Below are 25285 nucleotides of genomic sequence, written 5' to 3' on the forward strand. Positions count from 1 at the left end.
GTTCGAAATAAGGCAAACAGAGTATTAGGTTTTATATCTAGAAGTGTAAGTAATAAGAGTGCAGAGGTCTTGTTGCAACTATATCTTGCGCTACTCAGGCCGAACCTCGATTATGCGCTTCAGCTCTGGTGCCCTTATTATAGAATGAATATCAATTCACTGGAGTCGGTGCAGCGAAGAATGACGAAAATGATTCCGGGGCTTAGAAACCTTCCATATCAAGATAGGTTAAAGTAACTAAACTTGCATTCCCTAGAAAGACGAAGAGTGCGGGGAGATATGATAGAAATATTTAAGTGGGTGAAAGGAATCAATAATGGTGATATGGATAAAGTTCTTATAATATTCGAGCAGGATAGGACTCGTAGCAACGGATTTAAGTTGGATAAGTTTAGGTTTAGGAGGGAGATAGGAAGGAACTAGTTCACAAATAGGGTGGTGGACGAGTGGAACAAGCTTAGCAACTTTGTAGTAAGTGTTGGAACGCTGGAAAGTTTTAAACGGAGGCTAGATAGATTCATGGATGATAGAGAGTGGTAGTAACTCTCGACAGGAGTTGCCATGCACAGGCCAACCGGCCATAATTAATAAACCCCGAGTCAAGTGAGAAATTAATGTCCAGTAATTCCGACCGGTTACATATATATATATATATATATATATATATATATATATATATATATATATATATATATATATATATATATATATATATATATATATATATATATATATATATATATATATAACACGCGCCCCTACACTATGACTGGAGATTTAAAACTCTATTGTTTGGGGAATTTAACGAGTAACTCTTGTTGTTTATTCAAGTGTTCTGGAGTAAAGGTATTAGAGAACTATAATTAAGTAATAGTAAAAGTACTGATAAATTTGATTACTTTCTAAAAAGTAAATACCCGAAATTTTTAATTGAATACAGTACATTACTCAAGTGAATTTATTTCGTTACTTTACAACTCTGTTATTGACTCGTAAAAATAATATTCTAACCTGAAAAAAAAAGAAGATGCTCTCTATAATAAAGTTAGCCCATTACACCACCACAGAAAACTGTTTTATTTTCAATGATAAAGAAATTTTAGGGGGTAACTATGTAATACTTCCACGATTCACCTGCTGTTATTCGATGCAACATGTTGGGGAAAATTCGACAAAAATGAATGCGTCGTTTATTATGGGCACGTTAGTAATAGGTCCCTACAATCTTTTTATGACTCGTATTACAACTGCACAACTTTTAAACTCACCCCATTATGGGAGTGTCTAACTCTTCTATTGAGTAGTTTCACAGAAAACAGTAAGCTCTTTTAAGGGGTAACTCGCATACTGCATCTTGTTTTATGCGAGTTATAACAGTATTTGTGCATATAATGTTAAATCTGTATACATATAGTGTTAAGGGAGAGCTCATAGTACCTGTATGATGGTTGGGAAGTCCAAATTGGTACGTACTAGTGAAATATTGTGAAAAAGTGTGACCGAATTTACGTCTGTGTACGATAAATTAACATAGCCACCTTGGGTGTCAGATGAAAATATATGAGAACAATGATCTCTGCAAATGATAAGTGTATCAGACATATGTGACGTGGTGGGGTTGACCCATAAACTATGGTAAAAGGAAAATCTCATATATACGTCTGTCTTATATACGTCTGTGTGAGGTTAAAACACACTGTTCTCATGTGACGAATAACCACAAACAGCGCAGTGATTCGAGAATTTTATGAAAGTGGTAACCAATTGCAAAGTGTGGGGATGACCCATACATTGGGAATACAGTGAAGTGGATATGCCAAGCCAAGAATCAAGGCCTTTGTTGTGCTGGCGCCTAAATCCCCTGAGAGCCACAGTTTCAGGGTAAAGAAATTTACCAGAACTTGACAACTGACGCTTATTGTAGCGTGTAATTTAGAATTATGGTAATTAATTACAATTCATAAAGTCACAACGTAATGACCACGGTCGTACACGTCAGTTAACATAAAATCAGACGATTCAAATTGCGCTCAATAGCCCACAAAACATGTAGCTATGCTCTTTCTATTTGAGTCCCCCGTCTGAGGAGTTCGTTTTCTCATCGCTTCAGGACGTCTGAGTCCTCCGTTTTCTTTCAATCTTAGAGTGCACCCGAGACTTCGTTGTTCCTTAGTAATGACACAGAATTTGAAATTGCAACTGTGGTGGTATATGTTGAGGCAACTTATATATGTCTGATTACAGTTGGAACATTCAAGATCCATTGTGAGTGATGTTGAAAGCTTCAACTGTCCTTATTGTTAGTAAAACTTGTCAAGTAAGTGAGCATCGAGTCTGTCAGTATGAGTGGCATATCCTTATATCGTCCTTGGGGATAGCCATGAGTTTCCAAAGTGCTACTGAAGTTAGATTATTTTGATGCCCAAACATCAGAGAATCTTATGCTTGTAGTTTAGTTAGTGTCTGTTGTCTATTTCAGAAAGTCATTAATCTCCTGAAAAGATTCTGTCAAACTCAAAATCTCCAAAACCTAACGGCTCCCCAGGAAGAATTCCTTGGCTGTGGTTTGCTGTTTCCTGTAAGAAGAGTTGTTAGTGCGTGTTTAACGTCAATTTCACTTTTTCCTGACAGACTCATTCTATGATTAGATTATAAAAATAGACATAAAAAAATAGCTTGACCCGTGACACTGAAGTTCATAGCTGAGTGTACAGCGACCAAGTTGAATAGAAGGTCTGTTGTTGGTGAGATTGTCCTTTCTGGTATGTATGTGTAGGCCGGAACTGCCCCTGGTTCACATATATACGAATGCAAAAGGAAGAATCACACGTTAGTGACTCTGCCTCAATGCATCTCCAGGTATGTGAACGATTGTTTCCCGCCGCCATTTTAAGTCAGTTTAACTTCGTCGATTTTGTGAATATCAGTGTTCATGTTTTAACATAGTGAAATAATCATATGCCAAGTAATTCGAGTAAAGTAAGTGTCGTCTGTATCGTTGCCAGACGTATGTTATGTATAATTGAAGTTAGACCATTTTAACACTTTCGTGACTCTTCCTCAACGCATCTCCGGCACTGTCTGTGTTGGCGCCACTACTGAGGTTCGGTAGCCGCCTATGGCAAGATGGTCATGGAAGGATTCCTTTAATAAGGCAAAACTAGAATCGGAGTACAAGAACAGCCAGGAAAGACCGTGTTATAATACTACAGCGAGTCTACCACGGGCGTTACTAGTGAGCGAGCCTCGGCTTGGCTGTGTGTAGTCAACTACCCGCACCCAGTGGGCTCAGTATTGTCTGGTTCATTGATCTTCGTTATATGTACCGAGCAGTATTGGTATTACCAGTAATACCGTGTTATCAGGGCTGTTGGGAGTGCATCCTCCACATGGCCTACCAGCTGAGCTCTATCTAGTATTATTGTTGTATATAGTTGGGGATAACTAGTCGAACTTTAGTTATCCCAGGTTGAATAGTGATCCCATAACAATTGATAGTATCAGTAAATATGTACGTGAGTTGAGTACATCAACTGACGGAAAAGTGCCATGTTATTCATGCTGAAAGAACATGATGTTATAAGTTAATTTGGGATATTGTCAAGTGTCATATAACCATCTGTATTGGCAATGAAATAATATAATGCTTGTTTAATGTTGTAACCAAGAATTGAAGATTGAATTTGTTTCTTGTAAAGTAAGACCTGTGGGTCCAGTCCTATCTGAACGTGTAAAATAACCAGCTTATTTGTCAAAGAAATAATACAACAGTTTTTTAAATATGTAATAAGAATTGAAGATTTAATTTGTTACTTGTAAAGTAAGTCTTAAGTGGTCCAGTCTGGTCTGAGTGAACTTAATTAACCTCTTATTCACTCCTTATGTTAATAAATATTAAATTAGTAAACTACGAGTATCACCGCTCCATTCCTTCTACACATTGGTTCTCAGAAAATAACTAGTAACTCACGTGTCTAGAAACTCGCTAGCACGCTACCTAACAGTTCACTAAGATATGTTATATCCTAATAAGAGTCTGGGTGGTGGCAGGCTACCGTTGTAAGTATAGTAAGTGCTATAATAAGAATAACATGGTTCCAGACTAATCCATGGTTTAGAATATAGCTAGAACAAGATATTCTAGTGAGAAAGACATAGAATATGAAATTATTAAACTATGTACACCAGAAAAGATTAATATAAAAGAGAGATATAAGCAAGAAAATAAGTATTTAAGAAAGAATAAAATAAAAGAGAAGAAATATATGAAATAGAATAAATCTGAAGGACACTATAAAAAGAAAAAGGGCCCCTTACAACAATATCTAAGAAAGTGTTTTCATGGGAGCCAGAATAAAGACAAGGTGTTTTGTAAGCATTGGCACCTTTACGCCTACAGGTTTAGGTCCACGTGAAGGCACTTATCGTTCTCTCTCGGTAACTCCGGGAATCTTATATGGACAGTTCAGTACCAGTTGGTCTTGCTTCAGACTACTTAAAAAGGTGTATCTAGAGTTTTATATTGTAAGTTAGTTAATAAATTTTGTCAGTGTGTGCTAGTACAAAGGCTAATTGGTATAGTAAACACATCTAATTACTCTCAGTAACCCCGGAAACTCATATGAACAGGGACAGGTGTATGTGCCTGTGTGTGAGTGGGTGAGTGGTGAAGACCATAGAGAGAGACAAGTGAGGTCGGAGGAAATGCCTGGCCCAGCAACAACTGTTGTGTTTTGAGGAGCCCACCTGGTGTCGTGGGTAATGCCTGTGGCCACTGTGGAACCTCCCCTAACTATCTCTGGATATCTCACGCTTTCAGCACCCTGGGTGTAAAGATGTGTTGGTGCTACTTCGAAGTGCTCACTGTTGCTACAAGTAGCGACAGTGAGCTACATGTAGCAACCTAATTATGCTGGACACAGATCTAGTCCCGGTATGAATGTCTGGGAAGGATCTCGTCTACCTTACAAGAGTAGAGAGTGAGACGGGTACCTGCGGTGTGTACCTTGGTGCTAAGAATAAGCTGCATTACTTGTATGTATTATTGAGTGTTCCTTTATTCAGGTATTATTGAGTGTTTCGGATATTGGGAAGGAGTGAACTAAGTGAGGAGGTCAGTTGTTTTGTATGGAGAAGAAGGGACCTTAATTCTTGGGAGAAGGTCGGTTAGGTTTGGATGGTGTAGTGACCTTAATTACTCGAGGAAGGTCAATTGTTTTTGTATTGTGACTGAGTGCAGTATTTTTAATGTGTCTAAAATAAATTAGTTAAGGATACTGGCTGGTGTTTCACCCGCTCTTCCACCCTAAACCTTGATTAATGAAAAACACGAACTCACAGGCTTCAGGTTATAAATTAAATGAATCGGAGTGGATGTCGTAAATAGACACCAACGGGATCTTACATCCAATGGAGCGGGTATACTGCCCACTCTGGGGTCACTAATCCTAAGGGGATAACTTAACTCTACTCTTAATTTTAAGGTCGCTGCCACCAGACCCCCTGGACAGTATGTAGCTTGTTAGGTAGCTGGCAGAACAAGCCAGGCACTGGGTGTATGTTTGTATTCATCAAACCAAAGGTGGGAGTAAGGGTGAAACATCATTCATGACTTAACTTATTTATTTCCAAATAAAAAAATAATGCATTCAGTTACAACACATCAGATTGTACGCACAGTTATACTATATCGCACCACATATTAGGTACACTCCACACCTACAAGTATGGAACTTTTCGGTATCACCCAGGTACACATAATAGATACCCCGCTAGGTAGATGGGATACTTCCCAGGGTAGTCATACCTGGACTATTTCAGCATCCGGTATCATGGAGTCGCTTAAGTGGCCACCGTGAATCATTCCATATAAGACAATCATTATCTTATGTTCTAGATAGTGATATGTGAGATGTCCATGACCCTTAAGGGAGATTGCAGGGTGGCCACCAGCGTTCCCCACAGTAACTCGTGGGTGCCTCACAGGAGGGCGATGATGGATGGGCCGTGCATTTCTTACTTATCCCTCGGGACTACCTACGCTCTCGACGTACACCTGCGTGGGTGAGAAGATGTGGTATGAGGAACTCCAGAGACAACTATTTTGTTATTTAGAATATTTTTCATATGGATATGTATTTTTGTAAGCCCCGAGGAGGAAAAAATAAATATATTTTGTGGATTCGAAATGGAATTTGCTTCCAGCGAATGCATCCCAGCCCGGGGGCAGAGACGCTACGTCCTTGTTTACATTACGAAGGCTCATCAGCTGGGCCCAGTAACAGGTGTGTGTCCCATGTATTTCTAGCTCTGTTAGGGTGTGTTTGATAGGTTAAGCATAATAAGTGTTATATGAAGAATGTGATGAATTCGTGGAGGTAGTTTGTAAGCCAGAATAAGGCTAATACTAGCTTTGCTCTACAGACATTCACCCTGAAGTGAATCTACACTAACAGCCACCTCCCTGTGTTATGCTGGTGGGTTGGGTATATTATGTACTGTTTAGTTCCTACTACTGTGTGGTACCAAATATGTGATTATGACAACAGTTGATGCTTGCTTTGTATTTACAATGTATAATGACAGTTGATGCTTGTTTTGTGAGTACACTGTAGAATAACTAGTTATGTCTGATCTAGGTCCCAGCCTTTCCTTCCTCGGGTGATTTCTAGAGTAAATAAAGTAGCGAAAACTACAAGTGTGTGTCATATCCCTGCTATGGGAGTTCCCTGCTTTGTTCTTGCTACACTTGGTGGAGATGCGGGGTATGCATTTGCTTGCATGAGTAAGTAGGGATTCGCCCCTTTAGAGCAAAGAACAAGCAGCGCCCAGGCAGTAGTTATTACAGCCGAAATCACCCGGGGAGGAACACAGCACCACCGCCTGCTGAGGATTGACAGCGGAGGGGAGAGCTTGGGCCGGTGAAGCAGTTAGCTACGCAGAGGAGGGCGGATCTAGAAGCAGCCAAGCATGAGTTACCCATCCCCGACTTGAGAAGCTCGGAGATAGGTGAATTGTATCACCAGACTATCCTACCCTTATGTAATCAAGTACAAAAACCCACAAACCAGATGGAACAAGGGGTGAGAAGTCCCACTAAGAGTGTTAAAAGGGAAACTTGGGTCTCACAGTCTGAGCAGAGGGGTGAGCCTACGCACAAAGAGGACAGTGTTGATCTTTTCCCTCAAGTGGTAGCCCATGAGATGAAGCTCGGGATTTTTTCAGGGACTCCTGATAATTTAGACCAAATTAGTGTAGGCAAGTGAATAGCTGAGGCCAAGCATAACATAAGGTTGCTTGGCTACAAGGGTAGAGGGGCAGTCAACTATATTCTTAAATTTCTCACTAGTCCTTCTCTGAAAAGGGTAGAAAAATTAGTAATAGTGAAGGGGTTCTCCCAGTTTTAAAAGATACTTATGGAAAAAACCTGAAGCTGGGGGAGCTCCATCTTAGATTTTATCAGAGGACTCAGGGTGTATTGGAAAATGTGTGGACCTATTCAGATGCCCTTGAGATGCTGCGTGAGGAGATGGTTAAAGTAGCCCCAACGCAAGTAGCCAGTAGGTAGGATAATTTGAAAGAGGTTTTTCTTAAGGGCTTTAGGGATCAAGCGTTGCAGAGTGGCTTACGTTGGTATTTGCGTGGCCGGCCTGGATTGTCATATGAGTAGGGGTAGAACAAGTGGGCTGGTCACACAGAGTGGGTAGCATAGGCTATGTAGATCTCGCACTAAGGATGGAGGTAAGAATGGAAACTCACTTATTGTTTTTAATTGTTGTTTTTTGTCTATATAAAACATTCTGTAATTATTAATAGTTATTATAATTAACAGCTACATTGATATAGGAATATGGTAAGTGATAAAACAGGTGATAAGAATGTGTGTACACATACTGTAGATAGTTAGTTGGATAGAGCAACAGATGGAGAATTGACTAAATAAATGAGGTTAAACAAATGGTAATAATGCTAGTGTACAGTAGGTATACCCCACCATCTTATTTGTTAAAAACTGATACACTGAAGTAAAATAGTGATTAATGATGGAGCGAGAACGATAGTGGCGTGTTGTGATGGTGATGCCAGACATTATAATGGTGAGGTTAGACATAATGGTGACGTAAGATATCATATTGGTGACATCAGATATAATGGTGGCATCAGACATCAAAATGGTGAGGTCAGACATTAGGAACAAGGAGGCCACAGCCCGTGATGGTGAGGTCTGATACAGGGTCGTGGAGGATGGCAGTCCTCACCACCCCCATCCCGGACACCACCTCACCGAAAGGACACTGTGACTTCCCGGTTGGGTCGCTCCTGCTGCAGACACAGAAGAGGGAGTCGTACTCAGGGTGTCCTCCACCGGCCCCCTGTAACACGCCCTCCCTGTCCTCCCCGACAAAGTTTCCTCCCCATTCTAGTCCTTCCATCAACCCCCTGGTGGTCCTTGTCCCCAGCCAGGGACCTCTGACGCCCCCATCCGACGTTGTAGCTGTCAAGTAGCTGCCGCCGACGATATACTCCCCCGGTCGGCCTCGGTTCCCAACGTATTCGAATTTGGAGCCAACAAAAGAGGGGCCGAAGGTGCCAAGGCAAAGGGCCCTGAAGTGCTGAGCCCGACGGAGGTGACCCCACAGTCGCACAGTGAGTCGGCCCAGATATTGGTGGCTGGCACTTAGCTCCAGGTAGACCAGAGGGTTTGTAGTCTCCACCACACTCTCAAGCAGTGACAGCTGTAAGATAAGGTTATGATGAAACAAAATGGTCAACAAATGCCATGAGATCCGCGTTTGTGGACCGACATGGTCCTATGCCAGGCGATGTACTGTTGGTAATTGATTTAGTGTTTTAGTTTCTTTTTTTCTATAATAATTACTAAATATTTATTTATCATCCGGAGACACATGGATGACAGACATTGACAAACTTGATAACAATCACGTGACATAAGCAAGATAATAACACGGTCCAGTCAGTTGTTGACATTTGTTGGCCTGAGAGACTACTGCACTTAATTTATTAAACATGACACGAATCTAACCCAACCTTAAGAACCTTAAATTATTCTTTAATCGGACTAATTTAACTTAATTTAAAATAGATTTATTCTTGTCAGCTTTCACAAATGATTTACGTATACTGTCGTAGCCTCACAGCCGCCATATGTCAAAAGAAATAGTGTTGTGTGATCCTGTAAGAACTTGAATATCAGTAAAGTGACGTCCTATAGATGGGAGAAATATCCACTGTCATGTACTGCATTTGATAAGAGAGAAAACAAACAATTGAATCCAAATTGATCTTATCTGACATAACTTAAAAAATATTCCAGGATTGTTAGTTTGGTTAGGGTGAATTAGGTTACGTTAGGGTAGTACTGTATGGTGAGGGTAGTGCTGTATGGTAAAGGTAGTACTGTATGGTGATGGTAATGCTGTATGGTGAGGGTAGTGCTGTATGGTGAGGGTAGTGCTGTATGGTGAGGGTAGTACTGTATGGTGAGGGTAATACTGTATGGTGAGGGTAGTACTGTATGGTGAAGGTAGTACTATATGGTGAGGGTAGTGCTGTATGGTGAGGGTAGTACTGTATGGTGAGGGTAGTACTGTATGGTGAGGGTAGTGCTGTATGGTAAAGGTAGTACTGTATGGTGAAGGTAGTACTATATGGTGAGGGTAGTGCTGTATGGTGAGGGTAGTACCGTATGGTGAGGGGGGCTGAGGGGAAAGGGTAGTATGGTGATGGTGAGGGTAGTATGTGGTGTGTGTAGTACTGTATGGGGTGTGTGTGTATGGTATGGTAGGTACTGTGCATGGTGAGGGTAGTACTGTATGGTGAGGGTAGTGCAGTATGGTGAGTGAGGTATGGTGAGTGTATTGTATGGTGAGTGTAGTACTGTATGGTGAGTGTAGTACTGTATGGTGAGTAGTACTGTATGGTGAGTGTAGTACTGTATGGTGAGTGTAGTACTGTATGGTGAGGGTAGTACTGTATGGTGAGGGTAGTACTGTACGGTGAAGGTAGTACTGTATGGTGAGAGTCATTACCTGTATGGTGAGGTGAGGTGTGGTGAGGCATTGAGAGAGGGGAGCCACCAGCAGGCAGTCGTCCTCCCGGCGAAGCTCTGCCTGGCGTCCATCACTGCTCACAGCCCGGCAAGTCATAGGCCACCACCACCAGGCCCCGTCACCCTCTCTTCTCCCTCCTCTTCCACCCACACCTCCCTCCTCCTCCTCCTCCTCCTCCTCCCTCCTCCTCCTCCTCCTCCTCCTCCTCCTCCTCCTCCTCCTTCTACGCCTTCACCACGTCTGTCACCACCATGACTGGTTTTACTGTCACCAGCTGCACCACTACCACCCACAGCGCCACCAGCTGCATCACATCACCTACAGCTGCCACCAGCTGCACCACTATCACCACAGTGCCACCTCAGCTGCACCATATATCGCTGCCACAGTGTCACCAGTGCCACCAGCACCTACCACCTACAGTGCCACCCTGCCAGCACCAGCTGCACCACTATCACCCACAGTGCCACCAGCTGTACCACTATCACCCACAGTTCAGCTGCACCACCTACAGTCACCACACAGCTGTACCCCACTCACATCACCCACCAGTGCCACCAGCTGCACCACTATCACCCACAGTGCCACCAGCTGCACCACTATCACCCACAGTGCCACCAGCCGCACCACACTATCACCACAGTGCCACCAGCTGCACCACTATCACCATACAGTGCCACCAGCTGCACCACTGTCACCCACAGTGCCACCAGCTGCACCATTATCACCACAGTGCCACCAGCTGCACCTCTATCACCTACAGTGCCACCAGCTGCACCACTATCACCTACAGTGCCACCAGCTGCACCACTATCACCTACAGTGCCACCAGCTGCACCACTATCACCTACAGTGCCACCAGCTGCACCACTATCACCTACAGTGCCACCAGCTGCACCACTATCACCTACAGTGCCACCAGCTGCACCACTACCACCTAAGGGATCTCTAGCCCGTGTTTCAAGGGATTTTTTAACTGGCGTCTTGTGGAGGCCCAGGGCCGGGGACGTCCCCCGGCGATGAAGGCTCCTCAGTCGGGTCTCGGAGATCAACACGGCCTCCACGTCTCTCAAGTTCTTTGCTTCTGAAGAGATTCTAAACAGCTCATCGTCGAGGTCGAAGACGTTCTTGCTCTCATGACACAGCGAGACGAGGTGGACTAGGCAGTGGTGGAGACACGTCCTCGTCCTGGTTCTGCTGTCTCTGAACACTGCCTGCAGGTGTTGTACGCGGGCCTGGATGGAGCTTTTCCTCTCCAGGACAAAGTCTGCGGCGTGCAGAACGTCGTGGCCCTGCTTCAGATGCTGGTCGAGCAGGCAGTGACCACACACCAGCACAGCACACTCACGACACCAGTAACACAGCGGCTCCCCGTGGCTGCTGCATAACCCTCGCTGCTCCTCTACCTGCACAGAACACAGCAGTAGGCAGCTAAATCAAGCCACCACTGAACATGTACTGTAAAGTGAAACGGGGTCCCATAGGCACGACTGCCCGTAAAGGGACAGTGTGGATATAGCACACTGTATACTAAGCCTTCGGTACACCAGGAGGCAGCATGGCCGGTACTACTCTGGACCGCCCGAGTGTAAAGTGAGGCACCCTTTTACAGCTGGGTGGACTGGGAGTGCCCTAGAATCGAACCAGTGGCCGTTAGAAAAGGAGGTAAGCGATTTATCCACTTGAACGTCACACTGCTAATATTGATCATAGTATAAAATAAGTATGGAATATATATATATATATATATATATATATATATATATATATATATATATATATATATATATATATACTTCATTTTTAGTCCATATAACACGCGGACTTTGAACATATAATCAACGACCTCACCAGCCAGGAATCGAACCCTCGACCTACTGGGTGGGACTAGGGAATGCTACCGATCAACCCACAAGGACACTAAAAGCAGTCCTAGACTCTGTTATATTTCACACAAAGCCTGTTCATCGAGCTGATGGCGCCGTGAACCTCATTGTATGTATATATATATATATATATATATATATATATATATATATATATATATATATATATATATATATATATATATATATATATATATATATATATATCATGACAACCTTACTACATGAACAAGAATGTATAAGTATAAGTACCTGCAGGTCACCGGACTGTTGAGAGAGGTCAAGGACGGTGTAGTTGACAGGGAGGTGATGGGAGGAGAGGGAGAGGTGTGTACTGCGGCAGGTAGGACAAGTAAGACCCTTCATCTCCTCCCCCACGCTCGCCAGACACACGCAGCAGAAGGTGTGGCCGCACGGAAGCATCAGCGGCTCTCTCACACCAGCCAGGTAGAGCTCCGAGCACACCCCGCACGTCACGGCTGCCTCAACACCCGTCGACCACCACTAACACAAACAAGTCTCTTAACACCCATAATATTGTTGATGGATCACCTGGTGAGTAGATATCCTGGCTTTTTCACCTGAACTTTAACTACCCTAATGCAAATCTTATTTAACCTAACCTAACTTAACTTAACCTAATTTAACTTAACCTGTCCTAACCTAACCCATCCTAACCTAATTTAAATTAACTTGACCAAAACTAACCTAACCCAATTTAACATAACCAATCCTAAACTTACCTAACCCATCCAAACCTAACCAAACTTATCATAACCTAACCTAACCTAACCTAACCACCCTCATGCTAGCCTAACTTAACCTAACCAAACCTAACCTAACCTAACCTAACCTAACCAAACTTAACCAAACCTAACTTAACCTGACGTTTTTTTAGGAAAGTCTTCGAGGTAGTAGATAATGACGAAAATTACGATGTTATTTACTTAGACTTCAGCAAAGTATTCGACAGAGTACCGCATCAGAGGCTTCTGAGAAAAGTTAAGGCTCATGGAATCGAGGGGAAAGTTTTAAACTTGATAAAATCACGGCTCACCGATAAAACACAGAGGATCAGCGTAGATGGTGATAAATTTGAGTGGGGCTGTGTAACCAGTGGGGTTCCCCAGGGGTTAGTACTGGGCCCACTCTTGTTCATAATCCACATAAACGATCTAGAATTCTAGATATTGGGATGAGCAGTGACAAAAGCAAGTTTGCGAATGACACCAAAATAGGGCGGCAGATTAATTCAGGGCAGGATGCAAATGCACTACAGGAGGATTTAAATAAACTGCAGGAGTGGTCAGAAAAATGGCAAATGAAATTCAACACCAGCAAGTGCAGCGTACTTAATATTGGAAGAACAAATACTGTCAATGTATACAGCCTTAACAACATTAACCTAGAGAAGTCGGCTTGTGAAAGAGACCTAGGGGTACTTGTAAGCCCGGACTTACGGCCTATAAAACAGTGCGTTAATGTTCGAAATAAGGCAAACAGAGTATTAGGTTTTATATCTAGAAGTGTAAGTAATAAAAGTGCAGAGGTCTTATTGCAACTATATCTTGCGCTCGTCAGACCGCACCTCGATTATGCTGTTCAGTTCTGGTGCCCTTATTATAGAATGGATATCAATTCACTGGAGTCGGTGCAGCGAAGAATGACGAAAATGATTCCGGGACTTAGAAACCTTCCATATCAAGAAAGATTAAAGAAACTAAACTTGCATTCCCTAGAAAGAAAGAAGAGTGCGGGGAGATATGATAGAAGTATTTAAGTGGGTGAAAGGAATCAATAAAGGGGATATAGATAAAGTTCTTATAATATCCGAGCAGGTTAGGACTCGGAGCAACGGATTTAAGTTGGATAAGTTTAGGTTTAGGAGGGAGATAGGAAGAAACTGGTTCACAAATAGGGTGGTGGACGAGTGGAACAAGCTTAGCAACCTTGTAGTAAGTGCTGGAACGCTGGAAAGTTTCAAAAGGAGGCTAGATAGATTCATGGTAGTAACTCGCGACAGGAGCTGCCATGTACAGGTCAACCGGCCTATTGTAGACTCCTTATTTTCCAATTTTCTTCTGTTCTAACCTAACCTAACTTAACCTAACTCCCAGGTAGTGTTAAAATAAACAAATTAGATTAATATTTAGGTGATCCATAATCATCAACACCCAGACAAAGATACAGTACAGTATAACCTTTCTGTGTGTGTGTGTGTGTGTGTGTGTGTGTGTGCTCTTACCGTTCAATAATCTTAGGACTCAGTGTTGTTCGATACTGCCCAATGACGTCAGACATGTGTCCGTCTCTCTCTCTCTCTCTCTCTCTCTCTCTCTCTCTCTCTCTCTCTCTCTCCCTGTACACAGTAGAGTGAATTGAGGTCAAGATTACAAGAAGACTAACAACAGAGACAGACAGACAGACAGACAGACAGACAGACAGACAGACAGGGAATCACGAGCAACTGTAACATAACGTAACACACAACCTTTATATCAACAACTTGTACAGTATATTATCGCACAAGTAAATATTAAATCATAGGAAATGTTATATGAATTATTGTAGAATTAGACGAAGACCGAACGCCTTAGCTTATCACTGTGTACTATTGGGTGCACAGTAAACTAGCCACTCATTTATGAATATTTTGACCAATGATAAGCACAGAAAATGAAACAAAGGGTCGTTATCACACGTGTTCACAGAGGCGTTCCCCTGCCAGAGACTGAAGCTATATGAGACTGGGTGATATACACTGATGTGGCAGGAGTTCCACACAGTAATATAGTCCAGGTATAGATAACTTTTGGTCGATAGAGGTTCGGTAGAATAAAATTTCGACAGAGAAGTCAGGGGGGCCTCTCAGATGCCCTCGTAGGGTGACAGAGGCTGGGTTGTGGTGGTGGTGTTAACAGTAAGTCGCCACAACACTCCCTGTGAAAATACTTATATAATAAGGAAAGTGGTGAGATGTCCCTGTGAATGTTGGAAGTTTGGTGGTAACATTCTCAACACCACACCCAGCCCACAGTGCTCCATCACCACACCTAGCCCACAGTACCTTAACACCACACCCAGCCCACAGTACCTCACACACAAACACACACACACACACACACACACACACACACACACACACAAAAGAAAAGTATAATTTTCACTCACCTTCGACATAGTGACGGCAGTGTGACGCCACAGAGCTTCTTGGGTGGTGGTGATTGTTTCAGTTTCGCTGTGTGTCGTTATCATCACCTCACTGTATCACTGTGCTTCTCATAACATCACATCACCTCAACGTGGTGAACTGATGTTAATTATTATCCACTACCACGGCGACACTACCACAATACCACAGTAACACTACCACTCTACCACAGCGATACTCCCCCACTTCTACACTGCCACAGCGGCACTCCCCTACTGCCACAGCGACACTACCACAGCGATACTCCCCCACTTCTACACTGCCACAGCGGCACTCCCCTACTGCCACACTGCCACAGCGACACTCCCTCACTTGTGTCGTGACAGTGGCCGACGGCTTTACCCTAGAGAGTGAGAGACGCACATACACACTTCTCTCTCTCTCTCTCTCTCTCTCTCTCTCTCTCTCTCTCTCTGTTGTCTTCTTTCAAGTGTTTATAATTCACAGAGAAGTTAAACAACGCATTAACACGTCAACAGACTGTCCCTTTGCCCTCCACATAAGTCATCACTGTTCTAACTCCTGGTCCTACAAGTGCAATACTAAACAGTCCCCTTCACTAGTGTGTTTACAGGGGCTCGTCAGGTTTAGTGCAGTGTGACAGGGCTGTGTTTGTTTACATTCGACAGAAGGAAACTCACAATTGTAAACATATCATGGGATCAAAGTAAAACAATTGTTATGCATGGCGTAATGCACAATAATGCATGTCGTAATGCATGGCGTAATGCATGGTGCAATGCACAATAATGCATGTAATGCACAGTAATGCATGGCGTAATGCACAGTAATGCATGGCGTAATGCACAATAATGCATGGCGTAATGTACAGTAATGCATGTCGTAATGCACAATAATGCAAGGCGTAATGCACAGTAATGCATGTCGTAATGCACAGTAATGCAAGGCGTAATGCACAATAATGCATGTCGTAATGCACAGTAATGCATGTCGTAATGCACAGTAATGCAAGGCGTAATGCACAGTAATGCATGCTGTAATGCAGAGTAATGCAAGGCGTAATGCACAATAATGCATGTCGTAATGCACAGTAATGCATGTCGTAATGCACAGTAATGCAAGGCGTAATGCACAATAATGCATGTCGTAATGCACAGTAATGCATGTCGTAATGCACAATAATGCATGTCGTAATGCAAGTGCATGTCGCTAATAATGCAAGGCGTAATGCACAGTAATGCATCGTGCACAGTATGTCGTGCACAATAATGCATGTAGTGCACAGTAATGCATGGCGTAATGCACAGTAATGCATGTCGTAATGCACAGTAATGCAAGGCGTAATGCACAGTAATGCATGTCGTAATGCACAATAATGCATGTCGTAATGCACAGTAATGCATGTCGTAATGCACAATAATGCAAGGCGTAATGCACAGTAATGCATGTCGTAATGCACAGTAATGCATGTCGTAATGCACAATAATGCATGTCGTAATGCACAGTAATGCAAGGCGTAATGCACAGTAATGCATGTCGTAATGCACAATAATGCAAGGCGTAATGCACAGTAATGCATGTCGTAATGCACAGTAATGCATGTCGTAATGCACAATAATGCATGTCGTAATGCACAGTAATGCATGTCGTAATGCACAGTAATGCATGTCGTAATGCACAGTAATGCATGTCGTAATGCACAGTAATGCATGTCGTAATGCAAGGCGAAAATTTTGCTCTCGTTGCCCTCCCCTTCAGTGTGGTGTTGGCCTTGTTATCGGGATGTACAGTATGTATGTAAAAAAAAAATTTTTAGATTATTTGTGAGCAAAACTGGTACGTGATACCTAAAATTTAAAAAAAGTATGTGTGTATGTATGTTTAACTATTTTTGCAGCTTAATATAGGAGTTGTTTTATATTAGTGCTGTTAGGCTTGTAGTCCACCGGTACACGGTAACACGGTGTGCTTTGTCAGTCACTGCTGGCATTGGAGGTGAAAGGATGTCTGGGTTTGTCAGTGGTGGATACCTTCTCTAATATGGTTTAGTTGGATGTTATATATTCAGTGCTGCTCGATTATTACGTATTGTGTGTATAGTACAATCAATTATTGTGTTGTGATGTGGTTTATGGTTTATATACTGTGCCCACCTTAGTTGTTTATTAAGGATGGAAAATCAAGTCCATTTTAACTTTGTAAGGAGTCATTGTCTACGATGTTTCGTCTTATGTTAAATATTTTCAGTCAGTGATCGTATATATTATTTATTCTCTTGATTTAATTTATCCATCCATTATTTAACCTGCACATTTATTAACTTTTGTTATTAATTTTTGTTTTAATCTTTCGTGACGTATAATTCCCAACCTTCACTCCTGAACTGTTGTGATAAAGCAAGAGGCTGTGATTGAACCCATGACGCACAATTTCGTCCTTATTTGTGTTTGTAACTTTTGCATTTAACATTGTTTGTCGTGTATTGAAGTAACATTAATTTTAAGTGATAAATATTAAGGACTAACTTGTGCTGAGTTGCCTTTTTTTCATTTTTTTTGCCATATGTGCCCTCATTATTATATTTATCTTTAACGTAATTCAAGTTGCTAAGTTACGGCATAACACAATATGAAAACAAATATCTAAATGTAATGATTTGTGGAGTGTTTATTTGACGAGGCTGTAGGAGGAAGACACGAGACAGAGAGTCTGTGTCTAGCCACAATACAGGAAAGTGGAGGGTTGTGAGAAGGTGAACTACCACACTGGTTGTGACAAATGACAAGGAAACGACAACAGCTAAGTGTACTAACGTTTTTATCCCTTTGGTAGACGAAATGGACTGCAACATAGTCAAGTACAAGGCTGACAAGGAAGGTAAGAAGACCTTAGTTAGTGATTCCCAGGTACGGTACCTGGATAGAGCTTTTTGTGGTAAAAATAAAAATAGGATGAGGATGTGTTTGCCAGGAGCTGGGGTGGGGGATATACTTGACAGGATGGACAATATCGTGTCTGGTAATGGGAACAAACCCATTATCTGCCTCAGTGCAGGAGGCAATGATATTGGCCGGTGTAGGAGTGAGGAGCTTCTTGATAAGTTCAAGACAGCTATAGAACGTATTGCGGTGAAAGGAGGTGTCCTGCCTAGAAGGAGGGTTGGCAATGAATGGTTGTCAAGGGCAGTTGGTGTCAACGGCCGTCTTAACAGTTATTGCAAGTCAATATCAGTCCCATTCATTGAAAACTGGGACAACTTTTACGGCAGAAGGGACCTTTATTCTAGGGCTGGGGTGACAACCCTGGCTGGTTCTCTCGAGAGGCAAGTTCAAAAGATGTCGAAGTCTTTAAACTGCTTGGGAAACATATGAGCACGGGGGTGGAGGAGACTGCAGTGGGAGCCTTAAACAAAGTGAAAGACTACAGAGAAATAGTGCTAGGAATTATTACAAAACTAAATTAGGCAGGGAGTTAAAACCCAAATGCGTCAAAGAGAGGACCCAGATCACGACTAACTTAAATGTCTACTTCGCAAACAGTAGAAGTATGAGAAACAAAATGGATGAAATCAGGGCGTTGGTATGCACAGAAGAAATCGATATAATAGCATTCACCGAAACATGGATAAACTTAGATCCACGTGAGTTACCTGTCGAATACCAAATTACAGGTCACAAATTATTCCATACCGATTGGAAGATTAGGAAAGAAAGCGGAGTAGCAATCTATAACAGGAATAATCTGAAGTGTTCAATCAACAAGGAAATAAAAACTGAACTGAATACAGAAACAATTTGGATAGCATTAACGGATGGTAGGGAAAAATTAATCATAAGAGCAATATAGACCTCCTAATCTCGATAGGGTTAATGAGCAACTTATTTGCATTGAAATATGCAGGGCATCCAGAGAGAGTAAACTCTGTATAGTAGGCGACTTTAACTTTAGTCAAATAGTTTGGACCGACCTTATGGGTAACTCAGAATCAGAGGATTTTCTTGAAACAGTTCAGGACTGTTTCCTAAGTTAACATATAGCCGAACCCACTCGGGGTAATAATATACAAGATTTAGTTCTGTCAAACAGAAAAAAAACATTAGTATTGTCGAGGTAGGGAACGAACTTGCTAACAGCGACCACAGAGAAGTGAGATTCAAAATAAAACATGTCAGTCACAAGGAAAATTCCATTAAAGTCCCAGATTTCATAAGGGCAAACTTTGATAGGATGAAAAGGCAGCTGAAACAAGGAACATCACGTGTGGGGGTGAATTACATGACCTCAAGTGAGGTGACCTAAAACAATGTACCCATAGAGGGCGACCTCACTTTGCCTGGTGACCTAACAACGATATCCTCACAAAATATGACTTTTGAGGGTAACTTGACCACGAGATCTGAGGTTGACGAGTTCCTCAACAATTTAAATAATGAGTTACTTAATGCACAAAGGCAGAACATACCATACAAAAAACTCAGATCAATTAACAATGACCCTAAATGGAGAAATAATTATTTAAAAAATATTATTGGACAAAGGAAGGCTATGGGTAAGAGAATAAATCGTGGTGAAGTTTACCTCCGAGATTATTATAAAGTATTTACCGCTAGGGATAAGACTGAGATAAGAAAAGCAAAGAGGAATAATGAACTGAAGGTAGCAAGGGAGGCGAAGTCAAACCCAAGGGATTCTTCCAAATGACAAGATTGGATCAATACAGTCAGATACCGGCGCGCTAATGGATAACGACGGAGAAATTTAAATATGATACCCGAGGCACGGACTCTATACAGGGATGGTGAAGAAAACAGATTAAGCGAAATAGTGGTGATTAGTAACGATGTTAGTAAGCAAATAGACTAACTAAAGCCTAATAAGTCACCAGGCCCTGATAAGATAGTTGTCAGAGATTAAAGGAATGTAAGGAAGAACTTAGTATGGGCCTTAGAAAATTTGTTTACATGTCATTGAAAACAGGTGTAGTGCCAGAATCCTGGAGGAAGGCGACTGTGAAACCAATTTTCAAGAAGGGAGATAGATCACTATCATCTATCTACCATCCAATCAGCTTAACATCAATTGTAGGCAAATTGCTGGAAGCAGTAATTTCAAACTCTATTCAAAATCACCTGGAGAAGCACAAGTTGATTAATGATTCCCAACATGGCTTCACAAGTGGGCGTTCATGTCTGATTAATCTATTAACATTCTTTTCAAATGTGTTCGTGTCAGTGGATGACGGGCATGATTATGATGTGGTATATCTCGACTTTAGCAAAGCCTTCGACAGATTCCCCCACGAAAGACAAATACGAAAAGTGGAGGCTCATGGAGCTGGAGGAAATATCATAAAATGGATTAGGGCGTGAGTTCCAGGACAGAAAATAGCGAGTAAACATTAACTGCACTAAATCCGATTGGGGTAACGTCAATAGGGGTTTACCCCAAGGCTCAGTACTTGGGCCATCACATAAACGACATAGATACAGGCGAAGACAGCAACTTAAATAAATTTGCGACTAATTAACTCTAACGAGGACTTCTCAAAACTACAGGAAGATCTGAAAAAAAATTTCACCTGGTCTGAAAAATGGTAGATGAAATTTAATGAAGGCAAATGTAAATTACTTAATCTAGGAGATGTAAACAGAGAAACCAGATACCAGATGAACAACGTTGATATAGAAGAAAAACGACTGTGAGAAAGATTTAGGGGTAATGATAAGTAGGAATCTTAATCCAAGTCAACAAAGTGTATTTGCTCGTAACAAGGCTAACAAAACACTTGGGTTCATACAAAGAGTGTTAGTTACAAGACTTGCGAGGTTATCCTAAAACTATAACTTGCATTTGTGAGACCTCACTTGGACTAGGCGGTTCAGTTTTGGTAACCGTACTACAGAATGGATATAGTATCCCATGAAAGCACACAGGGGAAGGTGACAAGACTAATCCCGGGCATTAGGAACCTTGAGTACAGAGACAGGTTAAAGCATCTTAATTTGCACTCCCTCGAGAGACGTAGAGTGAGGGGCGATATGATAGAGGTGTATAAATGGAAGTCAGGGCTAAGCAAAGGTGATATAACAAGGGTACTCAACTCTGTCCAACCAGGATCGAACTCGTAGCAATGGTTTTAAATTAGACAAATTTAGATTTAGGCGCGAGCTAGGTAAACACTGGCTTGGAAATAGAGTAGTGGATGAGTGGAACAAGTTACCAAACATCATCATTAACTCCAACACGCTGGGTAGCTACAAATATAGGTTGGATGGATATATGAGTGATAGGGGTTGGGTGTAAATGGGGCTGCCTAGTATGGGTCAATCCGCTGCGGTTTCCTCCATTCTTATGTTCTTATGACTGGCTGGCTGGATGTCTGTCTGGCTGGATGACTGACCGGCTGGATGTCTGTCTGGCTGGATGACTGACCGGCTGGATGTCTGTCTGGCTGGATGACTGACCGGCTGGATGTCTGTCTGGCTGGATGACTGACCGGCTGGATGTCTGTCTGGCTGGATGACTGACCGGCTGGATGTCTGTCTGGCTGGATGACTGACCGGCTGGATGTCTGTCTGGCTGGATGACTGACCGGCTGGATGTCTGTCTGGCTGGATGACTGACCGGCTGGATGTCTGTCTGGCTGGATGACTGACCGGCTGGATGTCTGTCTGGCTGGATGACTGACCGGCTGGATGTCTGTCTGGCTGGATGACTGACCGGCTGGATTTCTGTCTGGCTGGATGACTGACCGGCTGGATGTCTGTCTGGCTGGATGACTGACAGGCTGGATGTCTGTCTGGCTGGATGACTGACCGGCTGGATGGCTGGATGGCTGACTGAATGTCTGTATGGTTGGATGACCATATGGATGACTGGCTGGCTGGGACCGTATGGTAAAGAACAGCATTGATTATTTAGTGTGTGTGTGTGTGTGTGTGTGTGTGTGTGTGTGTGTGCACATACAGGCAGTAAGACAGGTACATAGCATGAATGTACCACCAGCCAGAACCAAAATAATATATGAGAGAGAGAGAGAGAGAGGAGGACGGTGAATGACTGAGTGAATGTTAGCGTGACTAAGGAAAGTCTTGCGTGAGTCACACTATGGCGCCAGTCAGCTCTCTCTCTCTCTCTCTCTCACACACACATCGCACTAATGGTGAGGTGACGCAGCTGAGCAATCTAACAACCATTTCGTAATTATATGCCAGACGCTCCCCCGGCTTGACACAACCGCTCTTTCTGCTTACCTACCAGCCACAAGCCTAGTGGAAGAATTAGCAGTAGCAAGACAACTGAACAAACACAGGATCAAGCGCTCCACCACCCAGGGCCGGATTTACCAATAGGCCAAGTAGGCCATTGGTCTAGGACCCACCGGTATCTGGGGGCCCACTGAAACTAATTTGTCGCGCAGCGTGCCAGCGTATAACCTTGTTTCAAGTGTACACCGAGTATTTCATTTATATTCACAACCATAAGGGCCCCTGTACAATAAGTATAGGGCCCGGAGTATGGGGCCCCTGTACAGTAAGTATAGGGCCCGGAGTATGGGGCCCCTGTACAATAAGTATAGGGCCCGGAGTATGGGGCCCCTGTACAGTAAGTATAGGGCCCGGAGTATGGGGCCCCTGTACAATAAGTATAGGGCCCGGAGTATGGGGCCCCCGTACAGTAAGTATAGGCCCGCAGTGATCTTCAACTGGTGGGCCATGAGGTGGTTCTCAGGTGGGCCACGGACTAGGCCCTATAGTAAAGTGAAGAAAATAAGATAAAATAAGATAATAAAAAAAATATATATACATTTTTTAAATGTCAATGTCCCACCATCGATCTATCTATCTATACATACATATACCACTGGAGAGAGAGAGAGAGAGAGAGAGAGAGAGAGAGAGAGTAAAGTTCAAGAAACCTTCAGCGCCTTGACGTGTGAAGGACAGGATCGTTTCACGTTCAGTACGTGTCAGGTTTACTGTTGGTTTGCTGGCAGCTCGCTCAGCCAGTCAGTATCTTCTCAGCCTCAGCTCCGTCATACTTTTTATTGTGTACGCGGCACTCATTATTAACTAATGATATTTTACATGCTGCATTAATTGTTTTTGTGTCCATTTTTTGTGATATTGGTATCTCTTATAGACTTACACTATTGTTTTGCTTACAGATTATTCTTGGGGATTCTCATGAGATAAATATGTCGTCCCTGAAAAAATATCTGAGTGGCTCACAAAAGAGAAAGTTAAAAGCAGCCAAAGCTGCACAACTGCAATCAGTTCCAAAGCTGACAAAATTTTTTAAACCAAAAGGAGATTCAGAGCCAAGTACCAGTGACAGTAAACTCCCAGGGGATGACACAGAAGATGTTCACTTTCATGATTCAGATGACGAAGCGAGGTCAGCTGAGTCAGTCACAGAGATTAAGTAAATCAACACCTACAGCAATGGAAGTACCACCTGTGACTGGAGCTTCACCCGATTCATCTCTGTTGACTTATAAGAAACATTCTGTGGAACGAGGTGTCAGTGTTGATTTGTGTGTATCAAGTGATCCAGCTGACTGGCTGACAATTGATGATAAACTGATTGAGTATTTACTAAACCATCCTCTTGATCTAAATTGTGAACAAGGTGACTTCTCAAGATCTGCAAGAAGTGAAAATGTGGGTGAAAAGGAAAGAGCTCGATATGTACCCCAATCCTTGTTTACACGTCAAATGGCAAATGATGAAAAAGTTAAAAGGGAATGGCTTGTGTATTCTCCAAAAACTGGAGATGTATTTTGTGTTCCATGTAAGCTATTCAGCAAGCAAGTCTCATTGTTTACTAGTGGGTTTAGCGACTGGAGAAACTGCCAGCGTAGAGTTGCTGAACATGAAAGTAGCAAAGAGCATAAAATCTCAGTTACTACTTGGGGTGTGAGGGCAATTACAGCAAGGCGAATTGATTCCACTTTGGCTTTGCAAGTAGAATTTGAGAGAAAATACTGGAAAGAAGTTCTATTGCGCATAGTTGAAACACTAAAATGTTTTAACATCAAGAGGTCTTCCTCTAGGAGGTAGTGATGAAAGAATAGACTCTAGCAACAATGGGAATTACCTTGGAGTGCTGGAACTCCTGGCAAAATTTGACCCTTTTCTTGCACAGCATCTGGAGAAGTATGGTGCTGTAGGTAGTGGAAAGACGTCATATCTCTCAAAAACGATTTGTGAGGAAATGGTCAATCTGATGGCGGAAGAAATTCACTCAATTATCATAAGTGAAGTGAAACAATCCAAATATTATTCAGTTAGTGTAGATTCCACACCGGATGTTAGTCATACTGACCAACTTACATTCATAGCTCGTTCTGTCAAACCTGATGGCAACCCTGTTGAGCGATTTCTAAAGTTCATAGACATACATGACCATGGTGCAGAGAGCATAGCCTCAACTGTTGTTCAGTTAATTAAAGATGTTTATCTTGATTTGAGTGACATGAGAGGGCAGAGTTATGACAATGCTGCCAATATGTCAGGCATTTACACTGGTCTCCAAGCCAAAATAAAGGCTATGAATCCCCTGGCATATTATGTCCCTTGTGCAGGTCACTCCTTGAACCTTGTAGGAACATCAGCTGCCAGCAGTTGCCTTGGGTCTGTTTCATATTCCAGATTTTTGCATGCCTTATACAACTTCTTCTCAGCTTCCACATATAGATGGGATCACTTGAAAGCTGGAGTGCGAGGGCTGATGCTGTTAAAGCAGTGTTTTTACAATACCTTGAGATAAAGTCAGCACTGGAGAACATATGGAAGCATTTGAAACAGCACTTCTTACTATAATATGGTATAAAATCTTAACAAGGTTTAATGCAACCAGCTTATCACTTCAAAAAGTTGAGACCAACCTTCTGTCAGTTGTGAAACTGTATGAGAGTTTGATCTCCTTCGTCTCAGAAACGAGACAGGGTCAGTTTGATGAAATAGAAGATCAGGCTAGGGCTTTTGCTGAGCCTGTCTACACAGAGACAACAAAAAGAACAAAAAAGAGAAAACATTTCTTTGATGAATCAGTTGGCAATGAAACTCAACTTGATCCACGTGAGAAGTTCAAGGTGGACAATTTCTACACCATATTAGATTGCTTTAGGAATGAATTAGAACACAGAGTGAATG

General features: G+C 42.5%; 2 protein-coding genes across 2 annotated transcripts; both read right to left on the reverse strand.

Annotated features, from left to right (window-relative positions):
* Positions 1–5527: 5527 nt before the first annotated feature.
* LOC121872018 lies at positions 5528–10207 on the reverse strand. Its single transcript, XM_042374660.1, has 2 exons — positions 10050–10207; positions 5528–8735 (listed from the first exon to the last, which is right to left on the reverse strand). The coding sequence occupies exons 1-2, from the start codon at positions 10164–10166 to the stop codon at positions 8181–8183; spliced, it is 672 nt and encodes a 223-aa protein (XP_042230594.1). The 5' UTR covers positions 10167–10207; the 3' UTR covers positions 5528–8180.
* Positions 10208–10293: 86 nt separating this feature from the next.
* LOC121872025 (tripartite motif containing 13-like) lies at positions 10294–24341 on the reverse strand. The gene is made up of 4 exons (XM_042374672.1): positions 24228–24341; positions 12209–12460; positions 10799–11476; positions 10294–10404 (listed from the first exon to the last, which is right to left on the reverse strand). The coding sequence occupies exons 1-4, from the start codon at positions 24276–24278 to the stop codon at positions 10294–10296; spliced, it is 1092 nt and encodes a 363-aa protein (XP_042230606.1). The 5' UTR covers positions 24279–24341.
* Positions 24342–25285: the final 944 nt, after the last annotated feature.

This window comes from Homarus americanus, unplaced genomic scaffold (genome assembly GCF_018991925.1).
Source record: "Homarus americanus isolate GMGI-L3 unplaced genomic scaffold, GMGI_Hamer_2.0 scaffold43186, whole genome shotgun sequence".
Lineage (NCBI taxonomy): Eukaryota > Metazoa > Arthropoda > Malacostraca > Decapoda > Nephropidae > Homarus > Homarus americanus.

Excerpts from the sequence above, each read along its gene's own strand:
- LOC121872025 (XM_042374672.1), bottom strand. The coding sequence starts at position 24,278 with ATGCTGTGCAAGAAAAGGGTCAAATTTTGCCAGGAGTTCCAGCACTCC. Across the intron at positions 11,477-12,208 it reads AACAGTCCGGTGACCTGCAG|GTAGAGGAGCAGCGAGGGTT; the intron begins GTACTTATACTT and ends TGTTCTGTGCAG. Across the intron at positions 10,405-10,798 it reads GTGCAGCTGGTGGCACTGTG|CTGGTGGCAGCTGTAGGTGA; the intron begins GTGATAATGGTG and ends ATAGTGGTGCAG.
- LOC121872018 (XM_042374660.1), bottom strand. The coding sequence starts at position 10,166 with ATGACTTGCCGGGCTGTGAGCAGTGATGGACGCCAGGCAGAGCTTCGC. Across the intron at positions 8,736-10,049 it reads CACCTCACCTCACCATACAG|CTGTCACTGCTTGAGAGTGT; the intron begins GTAATGACTCTC and ends CTTATCTTACAG.